Genomic DNA, 20,580 nt, shown 5'->3' with positions numbered 1-20,580 from the left:
TGGAGGTGTACGGGGTGTAGCAAGATGTCCGCTTACAGCTTCTCACTGTATCCTTACTGTGGAGGTGTACAGGGTGTAACAAGATGTCCGCTAACCCCCTTCTCACAGTATCCTCACTGTGGAGGTGTACGGGGTGTAACAAGATGTCCCCTTACCCCCTTCTCACTGTATCCTTACTGTGGAGGTGTACAGGGTGTAACAAGATGTCCCCTTACCCCCTTCTCACTGTATCCCTACTGTGGAGGTGTACGGGGTGTAACAAGATGTCCCCTTACCCCTTCTCACTGTATCCTTACTGTGGAGGTGTACGGGGTGTAACAAGATGTCCCCTTATCCCCTTCTCACTGTATCCTTACTGTGGAGGTGTACGGGGTGTAACAAGATGTCCCATTACCCCCTTCTCACAGTATCCTTACTGTGGAGGTGTACGGGGTGTAACAAGATGTCCGCTTACCCCTTCTCACTGTATCCTTACTGTGGAGGTGTACGGGGTGTAACAAGATGTCCGCTTACCCCTTCTCACTGTATCCTTACTGTGGAGGTGTACGGGGTGTAACAAGATGTCCGCTTACCCCTTCTCACTGTATCCTTACTGTGGAGGTGTACGGGGTGTAACAAGATGTCCCCTTACCCCCTTCTCACTGTATCCTTACTGTGGAGGAGTACGGGGTGTAACAAGATGTCCCCTTACCCCCTTCTCACAGTATCCTTACCGTGGAGGTGTACAGGGTGTAACAAGATGTCCCCTTACCCCCTTCTCACTGTATCCTTACTGTGGAGGTGTACGGGGTGTAACAAGATGTCCCCTTACCCCCTTCTCACTGTATCCTTACTGTGGAGGTGTACAGGGTGTAACAAGATGTCCGCTTACCCCCTTCTCACAGTATCCTTACTGTGGAGGTGTACAGGGTGTAACAAGATGTCCCCTTACCCCCTTCTCACTGTATCCTTACCGTGGAGGTGTACAGGGTGTAACAAGATGTCCCCTTACCCCCTTCTCACTGTATCCTTACTGTGGAGGTGTACAGGGTGTAACAAGATGTCCCCTTACCCCCTTCTCACTGTATCCTTACTGTGGAGGTGAACGGGGTGTAACAAGATGTCCCCTTACCCCTTCTCACTGTATCCTACCGTGGAGGTGTACGGGGTGTAGCAAGATGTCCGCTTACAGCTTCTCACTGTATCCTTACTGTGGAGGTGTACGGGGTGTAACAAGATGTCCGCTTACCCCCTTCTCACTGTATCCTTACTGTGGAGGTGTACGGGGTGTAAAAAGATGTCCCCTTACCCCCTTCTCACTGTATCCTTACTGTGGAGGTGTACGGGGTGTAACAAGATGTCCGCTTACCCCTTCTCACTGTATCCTTACTGTGGAGGTGTACGGGGTGTAACAAGATGTCCCCTTACCCCCTTCTCACTGTATCCTTACTGTGGAGGAGTACGGGGTGTAACAAGATGTCCCCTTACCCCCTTCTCACAGTATCCTTACCGTGGAGGTGTACAGGGTGTAACAAGATGTCCCCTTACCCCCTTCTCACTGTATCCTTACTGTGGAGGTGTACGGGGTGTAACAAGATGTCCCCTTACCCCCTTCTCACTGTATCCTTACTGTGGAGGTGTACAGGGTGTAACAAGATGTCCGCTTACCCCCTTCTCACAGTATCCTTACTGTGGAGGTGTACGGGGTGTAACAAGATGTCCCCTTACCCCCTTCTCACTTTATCCTTACTGTGGAGGAGTACGGGGTGTAACAAGATGTCCCCTTACCCCCTTCTCACAGTATCCTTACCGTGGAGGTGTACAGGGTGTAACAAGATGTCCCCTTACCCCCTTCTCACTGTATCCTTACTGTGGAGGTGTACGGGGTGTAACAAGATGTCCCCTTACCCGTTCTCACTGTATCCTGACCGTGGAGGAGTACGGGGTGTAACAAGATGTCCCCTTACCCCCTTCTCACTGTATCCTTACTGTGGAGGTGTACGGGGTGTAACAAGATGTCCGCTTACCCCCTTCTCACTGTATCCTTACTGTGGAGGTGTACGGGGTGTAACAAGATGTCCCCTTACCCCTTCTCACTGTATCCTTACTGTGGAGGTGTACGGGGTGTAACAAGATGTCCCCTTACCCCCTTCTCACTGTATCCTTACCGTGGAGGTGTACGGGGTGTAGCAAGATGGCGGCGACGAAACGTCACTTGCGTTACACTTTGACGGTTCGCCTAATCTGACAAAACACCAGCAGGAACCTACTAAAGACTAATCATCTTCTGCTATGAGCTCCAGGCAGCCATCTTGGAGAGGACAGCAGGCCGTGCCTACAAGCAAACTCCCTCCAGCTTTTTTCTTTAATACTTCTAGTAGGGCAGGAGGAACAGGTTCTATGCTATGCAAAGGCCCAAAAAGTATCTTCCTTGGTCTGAGCAGCCAATCAATGTCTCAGATTTACAAAGAAATCCCAACCATGGCTCAGAACTAGAAGTATCTGGCATACAGCAGCCTGGTAGGACCTTAGGGCAGCTTACATAAGTCAATAGGTACTTGAGGGCTGTTTGCTGCAGTTATGTGTAGAGAACTGCAAAGGGGTTGCTGGAGGTAAAGTGGGAAGTAAACTCTCCATTTACACTTTCCCCCCATATGAAAGTGCACCTTGTATCACGTTTAGGTTTTGTACAAATCAAACCCTACCTCCAGCACCCAAACACCCTTGTAATACCTGGTTGCCACAGTTATTCTAAAATAAAAGCTGGGCTGGGCATGTGCCTTATAGGATGTGACCATGATGGATGGGGGCAGCAGAAGTGTCTTCAGGAAGACTCCAAAAGGTGGCACCATCATTGGCTAGAGGTAGGTTTGTGTGCCTCAGTGCTATATACAGCAAGGCCAGCAATACTTTCACATTGGAATGACATACATGATGTCAGGGACCTGCTACGTGGGACATAACTGCTGAGTTTACTTCTAGCCTCATATGGCAGCATTAGTACCTCTGATGAAGAGCAGAGCTCACCATTGCTCTAATCTACCATTCTAGAAAACATTACAGCAACACAAAGCTGCCTTCTCATAGTTAAAAACATTAAAACCATTCCAACAGAAACCTTTAAACAGAATTCTAAATGACTACTTGACCCCCTGCGCTTCCAAGGCCTCCACAATTGGAGGTGCAGAAGGCCGTTCCTTGGGGTTCTCGCTGGTGCACACGAAGAACAATTCAATCACCTTCTGGTAGGACTCATCCAGCTTGTCCATGTTAAGTGCCGGTCTCGTGCCCAAAGCTTCGTAATAAGCGCCCTCATCAAAGTCATCCATGAAGGATTCCTCTGGACAGAGAATGGAGATGAACAGTTATTGATTACAGACGGCACAATCAGAATCAGAATTTAAAGTCTACCACATAGCCCTACTTGATGGGAGTTTAAAGAAAAAGAAAATCATCTTCCTCCCATCACACAGCTGTAAAATGCCAGCTCCTCGGACCAGTACAAACTAGCATTTGACATTCGAATCAAGAGCTTCGTTGTCCATTAGAGAGAAGAAGATGTGACACATTTAGGGGCCTGAAATCCAAGGAGCTCCATGGGGACACAGGGATTGATTTTAAGAATAATACTAAGCACTGCCGCAGAATTGTAGAGGATTTGGTGGATATGAAAAGGGGCCATTAACCACCTCAATACTCAAGACCAAATATTGTAAAGCAAACAAACAAAAAAAAGTCTGTTTCTGTTAGAAAATGTTGTAAATAAGTCATTTTTCTCCTGCACCGATGGGGTACAGATGAGGCGGCACCGATGGGGTACAGATGGGGCACAGATGAGGCGGCACCGATGGGGTACAGATGAGGCAGCACCGATGGGGTACAGATGGGGCACAGATGAGGCGGCACCGATGGGGTACAGATGAGGCGGCACCGATGGGGCACAGATGAGGCGACACCGATGGGGCACAGATGAGGGGGCACCGATGGGGCACAGATGAGGTGGCACCGATGGGGCACAGATGAGGCGGCACCGATGGGGTACAGATGGGGCGGCACCGATGATATGTACAGGTCTCCCCTGTGAGGAAATGCTGCTGATCGGCTCTCTCCTCCCACTCTTTCAGTGAGAGAGTCAAGCAGATAACTGCCATTTCCTTGTTTACATATGATTGGACACAGCTGATCACATGGGTAAAGAGCCGATGTTTCTTTACTGAGATCGGAGACGCGCCCAGAACAAGAGACGATCGGTGACAGCCCCTCAGGGAAGCACGGGGAGAGGCTTGTTTACACAGACCTCTCCTCCTCCTTCAGCTCTGTGACCCGATCGCGGGACACCAGCGGCGATCGGGTCCGCTGGTCCCGCGGCCACAGATCACAGGACCGGGTCGGGAGCCAGCCGCGCGCTCCCGACCCACGGCTGGGCACTTAAAGAATCACGTACCGGTACGTGATTGTGTCCAGCCGTGCCATTCTGCCGACGTATATATTGGCGCGAGGCGGTCCTTAAGTGGTTAAAGCAGGGCTGATCCTCCACTCCTCCCCATAGCTAGACACCAGTCCCAGCTGCTTCTGTAAATTCTACATAAATGATTAGCCCTTACTTACATTGGCCACAGCCAGAAATACTAGGGGGCCGAGAAACTTGCTTTGAACCTTAAAATTATGTTTTTCAATAAACAAAAAACCACAGACTTTAGAAGAACATGTTATACTACTTAACTGCACAGAGCGGCCCTGAGACAGTAAAGCCTGGAAAAGGCGGCTGCCTCTCCACAGGTCATGCAATCTTCTGGGACCTGTGACGTTTCCCAGAAAATCGCAGGGGGGAGGGGTGAGAACTTCTGCCCAAGCAGAAGTGGGTGCAGGAACCTGTTGAAACTAGGTAATGGGGGGTGGTAAAAGCAGTACATCCCTTTTGGGCGGAGCTCCGATTTAAGGCTGGGTTCACACGGTTTGTGGAGCGCCCCTGTTCTCCGTTTTTTATGGGGGGGGGGGGGGGGCAGAATTTTGCCTCAATTCAGACCTGAAAACAGCCAAAGACACATCGGACCCTTCTGCAGTGCGCTCTGTAGCCGCCCCGGAGATGTGTGAAGCGGCTCCAATGACAGCCGGTCACACTCTCCCGTCATGTGAAATGGATGCGGGGAAACCCTCATCCAATTCCCACAAGTGTGAACCCGGCCTTCACTTCCGATATGTAGTCACCAATATGCAGGACTTACCTGTCCTAGATTTGCTGACTAGTAACACGTCCTACTTTGTCATCTATTTTGGAACATTCTCCCCCTCCCCCCACCTTTATTCTCCGACAAAACAAGATGATGAATGCTGAGCTGACCTTTTCATCAGGTAAACGCTGACACGGGTTCCATAAGCAAACTTCTGCATGAATGGTGAAGCTGGGATGGCGAACGTTGGTGATGGACACATCTGTGAATAAAAGAGGATTGGCTTCATTAGCTTGGAGGATGTACGTTGTGTTTCAAGGTTTCTCCCAGCAACACTGGGAGAGAATTAGGGCTGCAACTAACCATTATTTTCACCATCCATTAGTTGGCCGATTAATCGCTTAATAACCTTAAAAAAAAAAAAGTGGATCAAATTGACGTTCATTTTCAACCACAGTGAGGGGAAAATGTAGAAATAACAGAAAAGGTCTTAGTGGAAGGAATTTTCAGACAGTGGATGTGGTTTTCATTCAGATATTACCTTCATTTTAAAAACAAGTGAAAATTTCAAACAAAATTCTTTCATTCAGCGAATGTAGAAAGATTTTTAGTCTGAATATTCTCATCTGAAAATTGATCGGTGTGGTCAGCACAAGGCTCGGTACACACCTATGCAGTTTGCTTTTGATCTGTTTCTGCAGTGCCTTTTGCTGTGCGTTTTGATTTTTGCGCACGTGATTTTTCTGCAATTTGTATTTTTACATTTTTTTTGGGCACACAAATTGCTGCAAAAACACATGACACGCTTTTCTGCAGCTTCTCCATTGAAGTATATTGAACCAATAAAGCATTATTTTGCGTTTAAAAGTCCCCGCCCCTTTCAGATGTGAACGTGTCCCATAGGAAACCATGGAAATGAACTGCAGTGCATTTCTGCAAAAAGCACCAAAAACGCATAGATGTGAACCGGGTCTAACGCGTTTAGTAACATAATGGGGTTAAAAACTAAAAAACTAAAATGAGCCCTTTATAGTAGAAAAAGCCGATAATCACTACTGAAAGGGGTTCATTTTTTACTTTAGAACAGTGACAGGAATATTTATAGTAGCGATTATTTGCTATCTTTGTATTATAAAGGGCTCATTTTAGGTTTTTTTAACCCATTAGGTTACCGGCCGATTCATCGATTATGAAAATAGGAATCGATTCATTTCATAATGGATTAGTTGTTTCAGCCCTAGAGAGACTATTGTGATTAGGGTTGCCACCTGTCCAGGATTCACCCGGACAGTTCGGGTTTGAAATCATGTGTCCGGGTTTCAGACTGTCTGAGACCCAGACACATTATTTAAACTGTACTATGGCCTCCCAGCTGGGTTGCTGGCTGCAGTTGTCTAAGCTGAGAGTGTCTGTAACACTCTCTTTCACACAGCCCAAAGCCAGCACTAACAATTCCCTCTTCCCCAACAAAACACACACAGACAGGAGAGGAGAGAGGGCTCAATCTGCACCTCTTCCCCCCACCCCCTACTCCTCTTTGTCTGCCCACATTCCAATGCCTGGTGCTGTGCCTCAGAAAAAGGAAAGTGGGGGCCGAAAATTTGAAGCCCAGCAGCCTCAGATACATTTGGATGAGAGGTGCTGACTTCCAAAGGGTGAGTGAGCTCACCATCCCTCCGTGTCTGAAGTCTACCCCTTCTCTCTCCTGCCTCTGAGAGAGTACACTAAGGTAAATCAGGGTTCTCTCCATACATCAGTGTTCTCAGTGTCCCCCCTTAAATCAGGGTTCCCAGAGCATCCCTTATGTTAGAGTCCCCAGAATTCTCCCTTACATCAGAGTCTGCAGAGTCCCCCCTTAGAGTGAAAGGGAACTCTGTGAGTTCAGATATAAAAGGGGGACTCCGTGGACTCTGACGTAAAGGGGGACTCTTGTTATTAACTTCATATGATTAGAAATATTATTTAATACCAAAATATATCTATAGTTTATACTATAATAAAAATTGGTGTGCACCGATCAAGTGTTTGGGTTTGAGGTGAAGAAAAGGTGACAACCCTAATTGTGATCATGGGAGGAATCGGGCCGCAGCACCTCAGAAATCAGCCAGAAGAGGCGAGACAATGTTATGTGAGCAGCACAGACCTCTCCAATCCCGGGGCGGGAGATCACACTGACAGCACAAAGCTTACACTATATACCTCTATACTGCTCAGTCCCAAACATCCAGACTGCAAAACTACATCAGATGCCTGTTTTTACCGCCCCCCGCCCAACTCACCATCTGAAAGGTCTCTTTCATGAGTAGTTCTTCCCGTTATTACCAGTTCATAATTACAGACCTTCCCAGCTGCTTGCTCTGGGGGGCACCTGAGCAGGGCTCCATCCCAAGTTATTGCTCGGTGTGCCCAGTCACAGAGTGCAGCTCAGCCCCCCCCCTCTCATTATCTCAGATTGACAGTATACAGAGCCAATGAATGAGAAGAGACCCGGGAGAGCCACTGACCTCCTGCACATTACTGGCTCAGGTAAGTATAAGGAGGGGGCTGCTGCACCCAGGTGCTTTTTCTTTTTACAACCACTTTAACCGCTTCAGCCCCGAAAGATTTTACCCCCCCTCCTGACCAGAGAACTTTTTGCAATTCAGCACTGCGTCGCTTTAACTGACCATTATGCAGTTGGGTGACGTAGCATCCAAAAATAAATAAATAAATAAATGCCCCCCCCCACCACAAATAGAGCTTTCTTTTGGAGGTATTTAATCGTCTCTTCATTTTTTCTTTTTTGCGTTATAAACAAAAAAAGCGACAATTTTGAAAACAAAAAATAAAACAAAGCAATGTTTTTTTTACTTTTTGCTATAATAAATATCCCCCAAAGATATATAAAAAATATTTTTTCCCCAGTTTAGGCCGACATGTATTCTACATATTTTTGTAGAAAAAAAAAAATCAATAAGTGTATATTGATTGGTTTACGCAAAAGGTAAAGCGTCTACAAAATAGGGATAGTTATGGCATATTTATTATTTTATTATTTTTACTAGTAATGCCGGCGACTTGCAACTTTTACCGGGACGGCAACATGGCGGACACGTCGGACAATTTTGACACATTTTTTGGGACTATTGGCATTTATACAGCGATCAATGCTATAAATATGCATCAATTACTGTAAACATGTCACTGGCAGGGAAGGGGTTAACACTAGGGGGCGATCAAGGGGTTAATGCGTCCTCTACTACATGTTCTAACTGAAGGGGGGGAGGGGACTGTGTAGGGGAGATGACAGATGGCTCTTCATACTCTGTGTGAACAGATGATCTGTCTCTTCTCCCCTCAGATAAGAAACACACAGATCGCTGTTCTCCGGGTGATGGCATCGGTTTCATGGACGAGCACGCGCGCCCCTAGTGGCTGAATATGGAAGCAACGTAACATGACGGCGATTCGCAGAGCCGCGTTTCCGCAGTACAACCGCGGCGGCTGGTCGGCAAGCCGTTAACTACTTTCCACCGGCGCTATAGAAAGACTGTTACAGCGCGGCCTTCCGGTGGTGGGAGGGAGACCACAGATGTCCTCCCGTGATGGTGCCGCTCACGTGCCCCCTGCGGCGCGCTCTCCAATCATCGAGTTCTTCCCACTCAGCTGATCACAGAACAGGGTAAAGAGCCAATCGCTGCGGCACTTTATCACATGATCAGCTCTCAGCCAACAGCTGATCACGGAAGTAAACAGAAGCCGATTATCTGCTTTTTTATTCTCACAATCAGCGGAAGGAGAAAATAAAGCAGCCAGTAACCAGCTTCTGTTACAGGGACATCGGTCCCAATATGTGCCCATCAGTGCCGCTAGTCTGTGCCCCCTACCCGTGCCTCATCAGTGTCACCTACCAGTGCCACTAAAGTGTGCCCCCTACCCGTGCCTCATCAGTGTCCCCTACCAGTGCCACTAAAGTGTAACCCCTACCCGTGCCTCATCAGTGTCACCTACCAGTGCCACTAAAGTATGCCCCCTACCCGTGCCTCATCAGTGTCACCTACCAGTGCCACTAAAGTGTGCCCCCTACCCGTGCCTCATCAGTGTCACCAAACAGTGCCACTAAAGTGTGCCCCCTACCCGTGCCTCATCAGTGTCACCTACCAGTGCCACTAAAGTGTGCCCCCTACCCGTGCCTCATCAGTGTCACCTACCAGTGCCACTAAAGTGTGCCCCTACCCGTGCCTCATCAGTGTCACCTACCAGTGCCACTAAAGTGTGCCCCCTACCCGTGCCTCATCAGTGTCACCTACCAGTGCCACTAAAGTGTGCCCCCTACCCGTGCCTCATCAGTGTCACCTACCAGTGTCACTAAAGTGTGCCCCCTACCCGTGCCTCATCAGTGTCACCTACCAGTGTCACTAAAGTGTGCCCCCTACCAACATGCCATCCCCTAACATCCCATCAATACTCCTCCAGACTACACCCCTCCTCCTCCGAGAAATACACCCCACCTCATCGAAGAGCACCGACACCTGAAGAGCGACAGAGAACCTCCCATCAATACTCCTCATTACACCCCTCCCCCTCCGAGAAATACACCCCCACCTCATCGAAGAGCACCGACACATGAAGAGTGACAGAGAACCTCCCATCAATACTCCTCATCACCTCACCTTACACCCCTCCCCCTCACCTGACACCCCTCCCTCTCACACTGCCCCTCCCCCTCTGTATAGCTGAGTAGAGTTGGGGTCCCTCCTGGGATGATGGGGGATGGTAGTAGAGCTCAGCCTATGATTGGTCCTCTGTGTGTGTTGGGGGAGGGGGACCCTCTATAGTGGACACTCCCCCTCCCCCTCGATACTTTGGGGTCTCACCTGGCGAGAGATGATCATGACTACCAGACACTGTGCGTTTCAATCCCTGCCCCGCCCCTTCCGCTACCGGCCCCACCTTCCTTGCTGGTCACTTGTCCCGCCGCTGATTGGACGCCTCCATATTAGTAAACAGAGAGGAGGAATGAGGGGTGGGGCTGTGTCTCTTATCTCCTCCCCCTGCAGTGTACGGTTACCACGGAGATGAGTGCGAGGAGGGTGGAGCCTGTGTGATAGGGGAAGGAGCTGAGAGACGAAGGGTCATACAAAATATCGGGCGGACTGACCGCTGCAGCGCTGGCTCCGGTGTTCCGTCAGATTCCGCGACCCCTCAGAATTAGTAACGGAAGTGACGATCCGTCACCGCCATCTTGCTACACCCCGCACTCCTCCACTGTGAGGATAGACCAAGAAGGGGGGGGGGGAAGGCGGACATCTTGTTACACCCGCTGGAGTTTTGCATTTTACACTTTTTATAAAACACAAGATCGGAGGTTATATGGTGAAATCCCACGGACTGAACTCAGAGTTTTCTGTCACATTAGTAAACGTGTGAGGTGGGCAGGTTTGCCGCGGCTTTTAAAATGTAACATCCAAACATTCCGATTTCTAAATACTCCATTTATGCATCAAACTCCGGTGGGTGTAACAAGATGTCCGCCTTCTCAGTGTATGCTTACTATAGAGGAGTGCGGGGTATAGTAAGATGGCGGTGACTGAACGTCACTTCCGTTATCAATTGTGATTGGTTAGTAGAGCGCGGTACGGATCGTCACACGGCGGGCGGCCCCGGGGAGCAGCGTGAGGCTCATCACCCCTCCCCCCCTCATGGAGAAATAATTGGTGTGTAATAATGATAAAATAAAAGAAATCAAAAGATTTGATGTGCGGAGAGGATTTCTAAGGCTCCATTCACAATGTTATCATAAGAATAGAGATCTTTATTTCAGCCATGGGACTGTAAGGGTTAAATCTCATTCACAATAACATGTTCTTCCAGGAGCCGTATATCCCTATTACATCCGTATACTGGCTCCTTTAAGAAAAATCGTCAGTTAATTTAAAAAAAAAAAAAAAAAAAAAGTCACATGACTGCACTGTGATTTCATTGGCTGAGCCAAAGTCACTGTGATTGGCTGAGCCAAAGTCACTGTGATTGGCTGAGCCAAAGTCACTGTGATTGGCTGAGCCAAAGTCGCTGTGATTTCATTGGCTGAGTCCCCCTATATATTCAGACACTGGGGCAGAATTCATCAGAAGTTGACTGTCCACTGACAAGTGAGGTTGGCTTTTATCTCTCCTGAGAGATACCTTGTGATATTATTGGATTTGATTTCGGTCAATTCAATTTCATTGCAATATTTGTTGTCATACATTTAAAGCGAGTTTCTTTATTCTTAATAATGAACCGATTTAAATGTAATCAGATTGTTTCTCTGAAAAACATCAAAGAGAAACCCAGCAAAGGAAGGGCCATGGTAGGAGGTGTCAGTGACCAGCCTGCAGATACCCCAACCAAAAAGCCCTCCAAGCTGAAGAGGACCCGAGCGTTTGTGCGCGGCTGTTTCAGAGCCGTCGTTCGATGTTTCGGTTCCGGCTGTAAAGCCAATAGACATCACCGGGATACAGACACTGAGATTGGTAAGTGTTTTTATTCAAAGATTTTTTTTTTTTTTTTATAAATTTTTTTTTTTTTTTTTTCAAAAAAAATTTTTTTTTTCACTTTTTTTTTCAAAGTATATTATTTTCTTCATATTTTTTTTTTTTTTTTAAATTTTTTTTTTTTCAAAAAAAATATTTTTTTTTTTTTCAAAAAAAAATTTTTTTTTCATAATTTTTTTTTTTTTTCAAAAAAATGTTTTGGGGTCACATTCCCATAGGTACAAATGTTTTTTTTAATATTTTTTAAATCAAGTCCTTTTTTATGACATTTTTTAGTTACAATCAACACAAGACATACACCAGGGCTCCACAAACCCCAGGCGCCAGGTCACCAATGCCACCAGAAATCACAACCTGGCGCCTAAGCTGCCACCAGCCCACTCACTATCACTATTAAAAATGACTGACCCCCTCCCCCCTCCTCCACACTCTGCGGCTGCGCACTGTGTGTGACACTGACAAGCAAAGGAGAGATTTCAGCTTGATGTCTGTGTGGGCGGGAACCGTCCGGGGTGGGAGGGAACCGTCCGGGGTGGGCGGGACCCGTCCGGGGTGGGCGGGACCCGGCCGGGGTGGGCGGGACCCGGCAGCTATCAAACACCAGCCAATGGAATCTGGGCGGGCCGCTACGTGTATGTGGCCGCGCCTCTTTTCTTAAGCAGCCCAATCGTTGGCCGGTGTTTGATAGCTGCTGAGTCCTGCCCACACAGCCGGGGCCCGCCCACCCCGACTCAAGCTCAAATCTGACATATCCGCTGTAGTGTCATATTTTGCTCCCCATCATAGAATGCTCCGGAAGGGACGTTGCGGCCGGAAATTTTGCACTGCGCATGCGCGATGCGTTCCAAATGCTTGCACCATGCGTTCCAGAGGATTTCCGACAATGTAGTTCAGTGAAAGCGTCAGATAATGTCACGGGAGTGAGGGGAGGTAATCGTGACATTAACTTTAGACAGAGCAGAGAGCGGCGGAGAGAGAGCGGGTAACTGTGGCTCAGGGAGGGGATTACCTCCCCTCACTTCTCTGACATTATCTGACGGTTTCACTGGTCTGCATTGTCGCAAATCATTTGGAACGCATGGCGCAAGTGTTTGGAACGCATGGCGCATGCGCAGTGCTAAATTTCTGGCCGCAGCGCCACTTCCGGAACATTCTATGATGGGGATCAAAATATGACACTACACCGCCTCTCTGTTACTTGTCAGTTTCACACCCCGGCCAGGTCCCGCCCATTCCGACATTAAAGCGGGAGTCCGCCTTTTTTTTTTTTTTTTAAGTCAGCAGCTACAAATACTGCAGCTGCTGACTTTTAAAATAATGACACTTACCCGCCCAGCGTGCCCGCGATGTCGGCACCCGAAGCCGATCTCTCAATCGTCTCTCGGGTGCTGCCGCCGCCATCTTGGGTATGGGAATCAGGAAGTGGAGCCTTTCAGCTTCATTTCCCGGTTCCCTACTGCACATGCGCGAGTCGCGCTGCGCAATAAGGATGGTCCCCGCTGTCTCTGGGATCCGTGTGTTTCCCAGCAGGCAGCGGGGGACCTTCGGAAAGGGGTGTAGCTTCTGCAGAATCTACGCCGGAAGTGGGTGCAGATACCTGTACTGTACAGGTACCTGCACCCCCCTCCCCCCTGAAAGGTGCCAATTGTGGCGCCGGAGGGGGGGGAGGGTTCCAATGAGCGGAAGGTCCACTTTAGGGTGGAGCTCCGCTTTAAGCTCAATTCTGACAGCTCCTCTGTTACATTTCAGTAACAGAGTGCTCCGTGTAAAACCTGCCAGTGCCACCTGCCAGCGCCAACCAGTGGCATCTGCCAGTGCCACCGCCAATCAGTGCCAACCAGTGCCACGGCCAATCAGTGCCACCTGCAACCACAAACCAGTGTCACCGCCAATCAGTGACACCTACCAGTTCCAAACCAGTGTCACCTGCCAATGCCAACCAGTGTCACCTGCCAATGCCATCTGGCAGTTCAACGTGCCTGCCAGTGCCACCTGCCACTACCAATCAGTGCCACCGCCAATCAGTGCCAACTAGTGCCACCACCAACCAGTGCCACCTGCCAACACAAACCAGTGCCACCACCAATCAGTGCCATCTGCCAGTGACAACTAGTGCCACCGCCAACCAGGGCCACCTGCCATCACCAACCAGGGCCACATGTCACTTCCAAACCAGTGCCACCTGCCAATCAGTGCCAGTGCCAATAGTGCCACCTGCCAGTTCCAAACCAGTGTCACCTGCCAATCAGTGCCAGTGCCAATAGTGCCACCTGCCAGTTCCAAACCAGTGCCACCTGCCAGTTCCATCTGTTGCCAGCTTTACTCTCTTTCTGGTCAGCCCATAACCCTGATGTAACAGCGTTTCAATGGAGTTATTGACTGGGTGCTCCATTGTGAGTTAGGGATAGGGGGTGAAAATGAGTGGCCTTACCCCGGGAGCTGACAATCCATACCACTATAAAAAAACAAAAACTGGCTCCTAAATTCAAAGCAAATTTGTGAACCCCTGACATACACACAACCCATGTACTTATTGTACAATCCTAATAAACACACATTTATAAGCAATATTTAAAGTGGTTGTAAACCCACAAAAAACAAAACAAAGGTGCCAATTGGTTCAGTGCCCCCCAATGCCACCTCCCCATGGGCAGTGCGGATAATGCCCCCCCCCCCCCCCCCATGGGCAGTGCAGATAATTCTGCCCCGAGAGGCGGCTCTAGGCTTTGTGAGGCCTTAGGCAAAACTCAGACATGAGACATGAGAAAAATAATTAAAGCAATAACCCCCCCCCCCACAGCGCTGCTGGCTTCCCTCCTCTTCTCTCCCGCTGACTGGGGGATCTTCAGATAAAGGGGCTGGTAAATATGTCATTTACCAGCCCTTACTTTTCTAAATGAACACAATGGGTGATCGGTACTGATCACTCACCGTGTTCAATCATAACTGAAGCATAGTAAGCTGTGTTTTCTCTGCTTCGGTTTATGAATTAATAGGAGACTTTTTCTCCTGTTCATTCATTTGCAGTGAAGCTGAGGCTACAGAGAAAAGGACTGGGGAATATCTCTCCTCAGTCCCTTTCTCTGTGTCAAAAGTGAGACTTCAGGGGTCTGTTTAGACCCCTGATATCTCACCAAAGAAACCAAAAAACTCACCAAAAAACAACATTTTGGGTTTTAAAAAAATTGTAAGAAAAATAAATAAAATTAGACAAAAATTTCTAATCAGACCAAAAAGTCATGCCCAATATGTAGCATAATTTAGCCTCACTCACTGTTTTCTGCGGTGCTCTGTGTATGCCACAGGTCACCATCTTCCTAGTAGGGGCCCCAGGGCATTACTTTGTCCATGATGCTATTATGATGGCACGGTACAATGGTGGTAAACATGTGTAGTAGAGGAAAATGGAGGGTATGGCAGAGGGTAGTATGTACATGAGAGGAGTGCGGAGTCTATGTGGGGGATGGTATGTATATGGGAGGAGTGCAGAGTGTATGGGGGGGTAGTATGTATATGAGAGGGGTGCAGAGTGTATGGGGGGGGGGTAGTATGTATATGAGAGGATTGCAGAGTCTATGTGGGGGATGGTATGTATATGGGAGGAGTGCAGAGTGTATGGGAGGAGACTGTATATGAGAGGGGTGCAGAGTGTATGGGGGGTAGTATGTATATGAGAGGGGTGCAGAGTGTATGGGGGGTAGTATGTATATGAGAGGGGTGCAGATTGTATGAGGGGTAGTATGTATATGAGAGGGGTGCAGAGTGTATGGGGGGGTAGTATGTATATGAGAGGGGTGCAGAGTGTATGGGGGGTAGTATGTACACGAGAGGAGTGCAGAGTGTACGGGGGGTAGTATGTATATGAGAGGGGTGCAGAGTGTATGGGGGGGTAGTATGTATATGAGAGGGGTGCAGAGTATATGGGGGGTAGTATGTATATGAGAGGGGTGCAGAGTGTATGGGGGGTAGTATGTATATGAGAGGGGTGCAGAGTGTATGGGGGGGTAGTATGTATATGAGAGGGGTGCAGAGTGTATGGGGGGTAGTATGTATATGAGAGGGGTGCAGATTGTATGAGGGGTAGTATGTATATGAGAGGGGTGCAGAGTGTATGGGGGGGTAGTATGTATATGAGAGGGGTGCAGAGTGTATGGGGGGTAGTATGTATATGAGAGGGGTGCAGAGTATATGGGGGGAGTAGTATGTATATGAGAGGGGTGTAGAGTGTATGGGGGGGTAGTATGACATGGGAGGGGTGCAGAGTGTATGGGGGTAGTATGTACATGAGAGGGGTGCAGAGTGTATGGGGGGTAGTATGTATATGAGAGGGGTGCAGAGTGTATGGGGGGTAGTATGTACATGAGAGGGGTGCAGAGTGTATGGGGGGTTAGTATGGGGGTCCACTGTGCTGCAGACACGGCTCTCACCGCCCCCTCCCTCATCCATCTCTAGTCACTGCATACAAGTCACAAGTGCCCCCATAAACTTGTCAGCTCACCTCCCTCCACACCCGACAAAAGGAACTCCTGCATGTCCGTGCTTTCATCCATCCCTCTTGGGTTCAGCAGAGGCCGCCAGCTCCGCCTCTATAATCTGTCCTCAGGCAGCGCTGGAGCCTCGAGGACACAGAGAGGGGGCGCTGGAGAGTGCAGAGCCTGAGGCAGAGAGCGCGGCGCTGGTCACATAGCACTAGCAGCGTTGTCACTGTGTTCAGTAGTTGCTTGCTGAGCCTCGCTCATCCCGCTCACTCGTCCCGCTAGTTTGGGGACACTGACGGGAGATATTCGCTGCCACTCACACGCAACGGTCAGGCAAATTAGGCGATCGAGGGGCCCCTATGAGTTGCGAGGCCTAAGGCGATCGCCTAATTTGCCTAATTAGAGAGCCGCCTCTGGCCGCCCCCCATGGGCAGTTACGGACAATGCCACCCCCCATGGGCAGTGCGGATAATGCCGCCCCCCCATGGGCAGTGCGGACAATGCCATCCCCCAAAGGGCAGTGTGGATAATGCCGCCCCCCACCATGCGCAGTGCGGACAATGCCACTCCCCCATGGGCAGTGCGGACAATGCCGCCCCCCCATGGACAGTGTGGATAATGCTGTCCCCCAAAGGGCAGTGCGGATAATGCCACCCCCCATGGGCAGTGCGGATAATGCCACCCCCCATGGGCAGTGCGGACAATGCCACCCCCCATGGGCAGTGCGGACAATGCCACCCCCCATGGACAGTGCGGACAATGCCACCCCCCATGGACAGTGCAGACAATGCCGCTCCCCCCATGGGCAGTGCGGACAATGCCGCTCCCCCTATGGACAGTGCGGATAATGCCGCCCCCCCCATGACCATCCCACATGGGACCTAGATCCCTCCCCCGCTGTCTCTTTGATGGTCTCATTGTGATTGCACCTCTGTAGTCATGTATGTCAATCTTTTGTTTTCATCCCCAACAATCCACGTCTGCACACTACTGGGAGGTCCATACACACGCAGATGGACGGTTATAGATCTCTTATTGGCACCGTCTCCCCGGGATTTTGTACTTGTTGAAAACCAGAAGATTACTTAGCAGTGCCCCAAAGAAAACATGAAATAGTCCCTCCTGTTCCCTACTGAATGGACAAAGAATAACGGATTGTCTGAACTGCCTTAGGGCTCATTTAAACATGTTGTGCCCTCTGAACAGCAATCCTCTTCAGAGGGTATTTGACAGGAGGCAAGAAGGTGTTATATTGCCTCCTCACCACCTGTTTAACCCCCTGACATCTGCGCTATGGGCAAATGACGGGAACAGCGCGGATGTGAATTCCCGGGAGACTGTCATATGACATCCCCCTGTGCACGCTCCCTGCGGAGGGCGCCGTGATCACCGAGTCACTGAGACTCAGGTGACCACCAATCCAAGTACGGGGCCAATCCCGACCCCTTATCATGTGATCAGTTATCAGCCAATGACGGCTCATCACATGATGTAAACAGGAGAAGAACAAAGCCGATCACCGGCTCATCTTAAAGGGACATCGACCCCGAAAAAGGAAGAGGCGATTATGCCTCATTTATAGAGTAACAGTGCCCACCAGTGCCACCTATCGATGCCCACTAGTGCCACCTATCGATGCCCACCAGTGCCACCTATCAATGCCAAGTGCCACCTATCAATGCCCAAAAGTGCCACTTATCAATGCCCACCAGTGCCACCTATCAATGCCCACCAGTGCCACCTATCGATGCCCACCAGTGCCACCTATCAATGCCCACCAATGCCACCTATCAATGCCCACCAGTGCCACCTATCGATGCCCACCAGTGCCACCTATCAATGCCCACCAATGCCACCTATCAATGCCCACCAGTGCCACCTATCGATGCCCACCAGTGGTGCTAATCATTGACACCTAGAAGTGCTGCCTATCAGTGTAACTGATCAGTGCCCATCACTGCCACCCATCGGTGCCCATCAGTGCCACCTCGTCAGCGTACATCAATGACAGACAAAAATTACCCGTTATAACATTTAACAAAAATGTAAAAAAATATGGTTTTAATTCGGTCTTTTTATATTTAAAAAAAATAAAAACCGCTGAGGAGATGAAATACCACCAAAGGAAATCTCTATTTGGGGGAACAAATGATACAAATGTCATTTGGGTACAGTGTTGTATGACCGTGTAATTGTCACTCAAAGTGCGACAGCGCTGAAAGGTGAGGATTGGTGTGGATAGGAGGGGGAGGGGGGTTTAAGTGGCCGGTAAGCAAGGGGTTAAACATGACAGCATTTTCTACACATATGAGATGGCTGTGTGCTGTGCAGGTTTTATGCCCCTTACACTGTTAGGAAAATGTTGTCACCCCCTCATTTCTTCACAGAGCACACCACCTCCTTTTCCTCTGCTGGCTGAATGTGATGTGGGGGGCGCAGGCTCAGGCCCTGGCTCTTATAGGTGGTAGGGGGCCCAGTCATGTAAGCTGATTTCTAGCAGCGGTCCTGGGTGTGGGCGAATGGCCCTGAATGCAGACAGTGCATGTCATATTAGGAGAAGTGGCTGCGTGCGTGCAGCTGTGCGTTCTACTCATTGTCAATGGACTGCCTGCATGCAGCACCTGGAAGATATAGATGTTGTAGAAACGTCCCGTTCATGTTATATGGGCCTCATCACCCTTGTAAACAAGGCCAGACAGACGGACAAAACCAACACAAATAAAACCGCACTAATTCATTATCCATCAGCATTTTAATATGCACTATGCCTTTACCCCAAGTGCTGTCATTAGAAGTGTCTGCGCTCCTAAAGCCGGCCATAGACACTTCCAATCTCACCCGGCTAAGCAAGGACCAGCCAAGATTCTAACCATGTATGGGCAGGCGGATTACGGGCTGGGTACAACCAGCCCCTCTGATTTTTCATGCCATTATTGCCAGCCAGTGGGTCGGGATGAGTGGCAGGAAACCAGCATTTTTATACAAAGTACAACATTAGTCCTCCTTGTGTCCCTGTCCTGTAGAGTTTATTCATGGTCTCTGGCACCAGCGTTTTCATCTCTTCTCTCCATAATTTGATGTTCTACAAAGAAAAATATATGAAATGTAGGTGAAGGTGCTAAATCTAATTCCTCTCTTTTTTTATTGTAGGTGTACGCGGTATTGACTGCACACCACAGTGCAACCCGGACGTGTCCACTCCACCGGAGTGCGACCAGGACGTGTCCACTCCACCGGAGTGCGACCAGGACGTGTCCACTCCACCGGAGTGCGACCAGGACGTGTCCACTCCACCGGAGTGCGACCAGGACCTGGCCACTCCACCGGAGTGCGACCAGGACCTGGCCACTCCACCGGAGTGCGACCAGGACCTGGCCACTCCACCGGAGTGCGACCAATTCGTGTCCACTCCACCGGAGTGCGACCCGGACGTGTCCGCTCCACCGGAGTGCGACCAGGACGTGTCCGCTCCACCGGAGTGCGACCCGGACGTGTCCGCTCCACCGGAGTGCGACCCGGACGTGTCCGCTCCACCGGAGTGCGACCAGGACGTGTCCGCTCCACCGGAGTGCGACCAGGACGTGTCCGCTCCACCGGAGTGCGACCCGGACGTGTCCGCTCCACCGGAGTGCGACCCGGACGTGTCCGCTCCACCGGAGTGCGACCCGGACGTGTCCGCTCCACCGGAGTGCGACCAATACGTGGCAACTCCACCGGAGTGCGACCAAGACGTGGCGACTCCACTGGAGTGCGACCAAGACGTGGCCACTCCACCGGAGTGCGACCAGGACCTGTCCACTCCACCGGAGTGCGACCAGGACCTGTCCACTCCACCGGAGTGCGACCTAGACAATCCATCCATCCGCAGCACACACCATGAGATCGCCTCACAAGTACCATCCAGCGTGGTCACCAAGGACCAGTCATGTGTACTCTCCTTTGAACACATGACCTGTTATGGAGTCCTTGGACAGGGGGCCTTTGGGAAGGTGATCTTGGCCTCTCATCCCGCCATTGACCAGAAGCTGGCGGTTAAACTTGTGGAAAAGAGAGAATTACTTCATAATGAAGACGAGAGTGAGATGGTTTTCTTAGAACGTGACGTGCTGAAAGTAGCCAGGGAGTGTCCATTTATTACACATCTGTTTGGAACGTTCCAGACAAAGGTAAGTCTTTTCACCTTCCAATTTCTTTACCAGACCAGACAGAAGTAGCATTGCAATAAGAACAGTCCAGTAATGGCGGCCTACTTAGTTCCTCTGTCCGGTTTTCCTAAATTAAGTGTGTCTGTCTATTCCTCCACAAAATGAAATCCTGCATGTCTATAATGTAAACTTTATCTCTTGTGTTCACACAGAATCATCTCGCCTTTGTCCTGGAATGTGTGACCAGAGGGGATCTCCATCGTGCCATGGCAGGAGCTCCATTTCCTGGGGG

The 20,580-nt window shown here is 49.7% G+C and overlaps 1 protein-coding gene across 3 annotated transcripts in view; it reads right to left on the bottom strand.

Annotated features, from left to right (window-relative positions):
- Positions 1 to 20,580, bottom strand: part of LOC143973662 (uncharacterized) — a 143,171-nt gene that overhangs the window by 100,806 nt on the left and 21,785 nt on the right. For 2 of the 3 annotated variants that reach the window (XM_077474526.1, XM_077474524.1), the window contains exon 3: positions 5,321 to 5,412. The exons of the other annotated variant lie outside the window; for it this stretch is intronic. In XM_077474526.1, the coding sequence (XP_077330652.1) occupies positions 5,321 to 5,412 (92 nt within the window). The remainder of the gene's footprint in view (positions 1 to 5,320; positions 5,413 to 20,580) is intronic. 3 annotated transcript variants of the gene reach the window in all.

This window comes from Lithobates pipiens, unplaced genomic scaffold (assembly GCF_037356315.1).
Source record: "Lithobates pipiens isolate NorthernLeopardFrog02 unplaced genomic scaffold, aLitPip1_a1.2 Scaffold_90, whole genome shotgun sequence".
NCBI classification, from domain to species: domain Eukaryota; kingdom Metazoa; phylum Chordata; class Amphibia; order Anura; family Ranidae; genus Lithobates; species Lithobates pipiens.
Note: the sequence above shows the minus strand (reverse complement) of the source record. Positions and strands in the feature narration are given on the sequence as shown.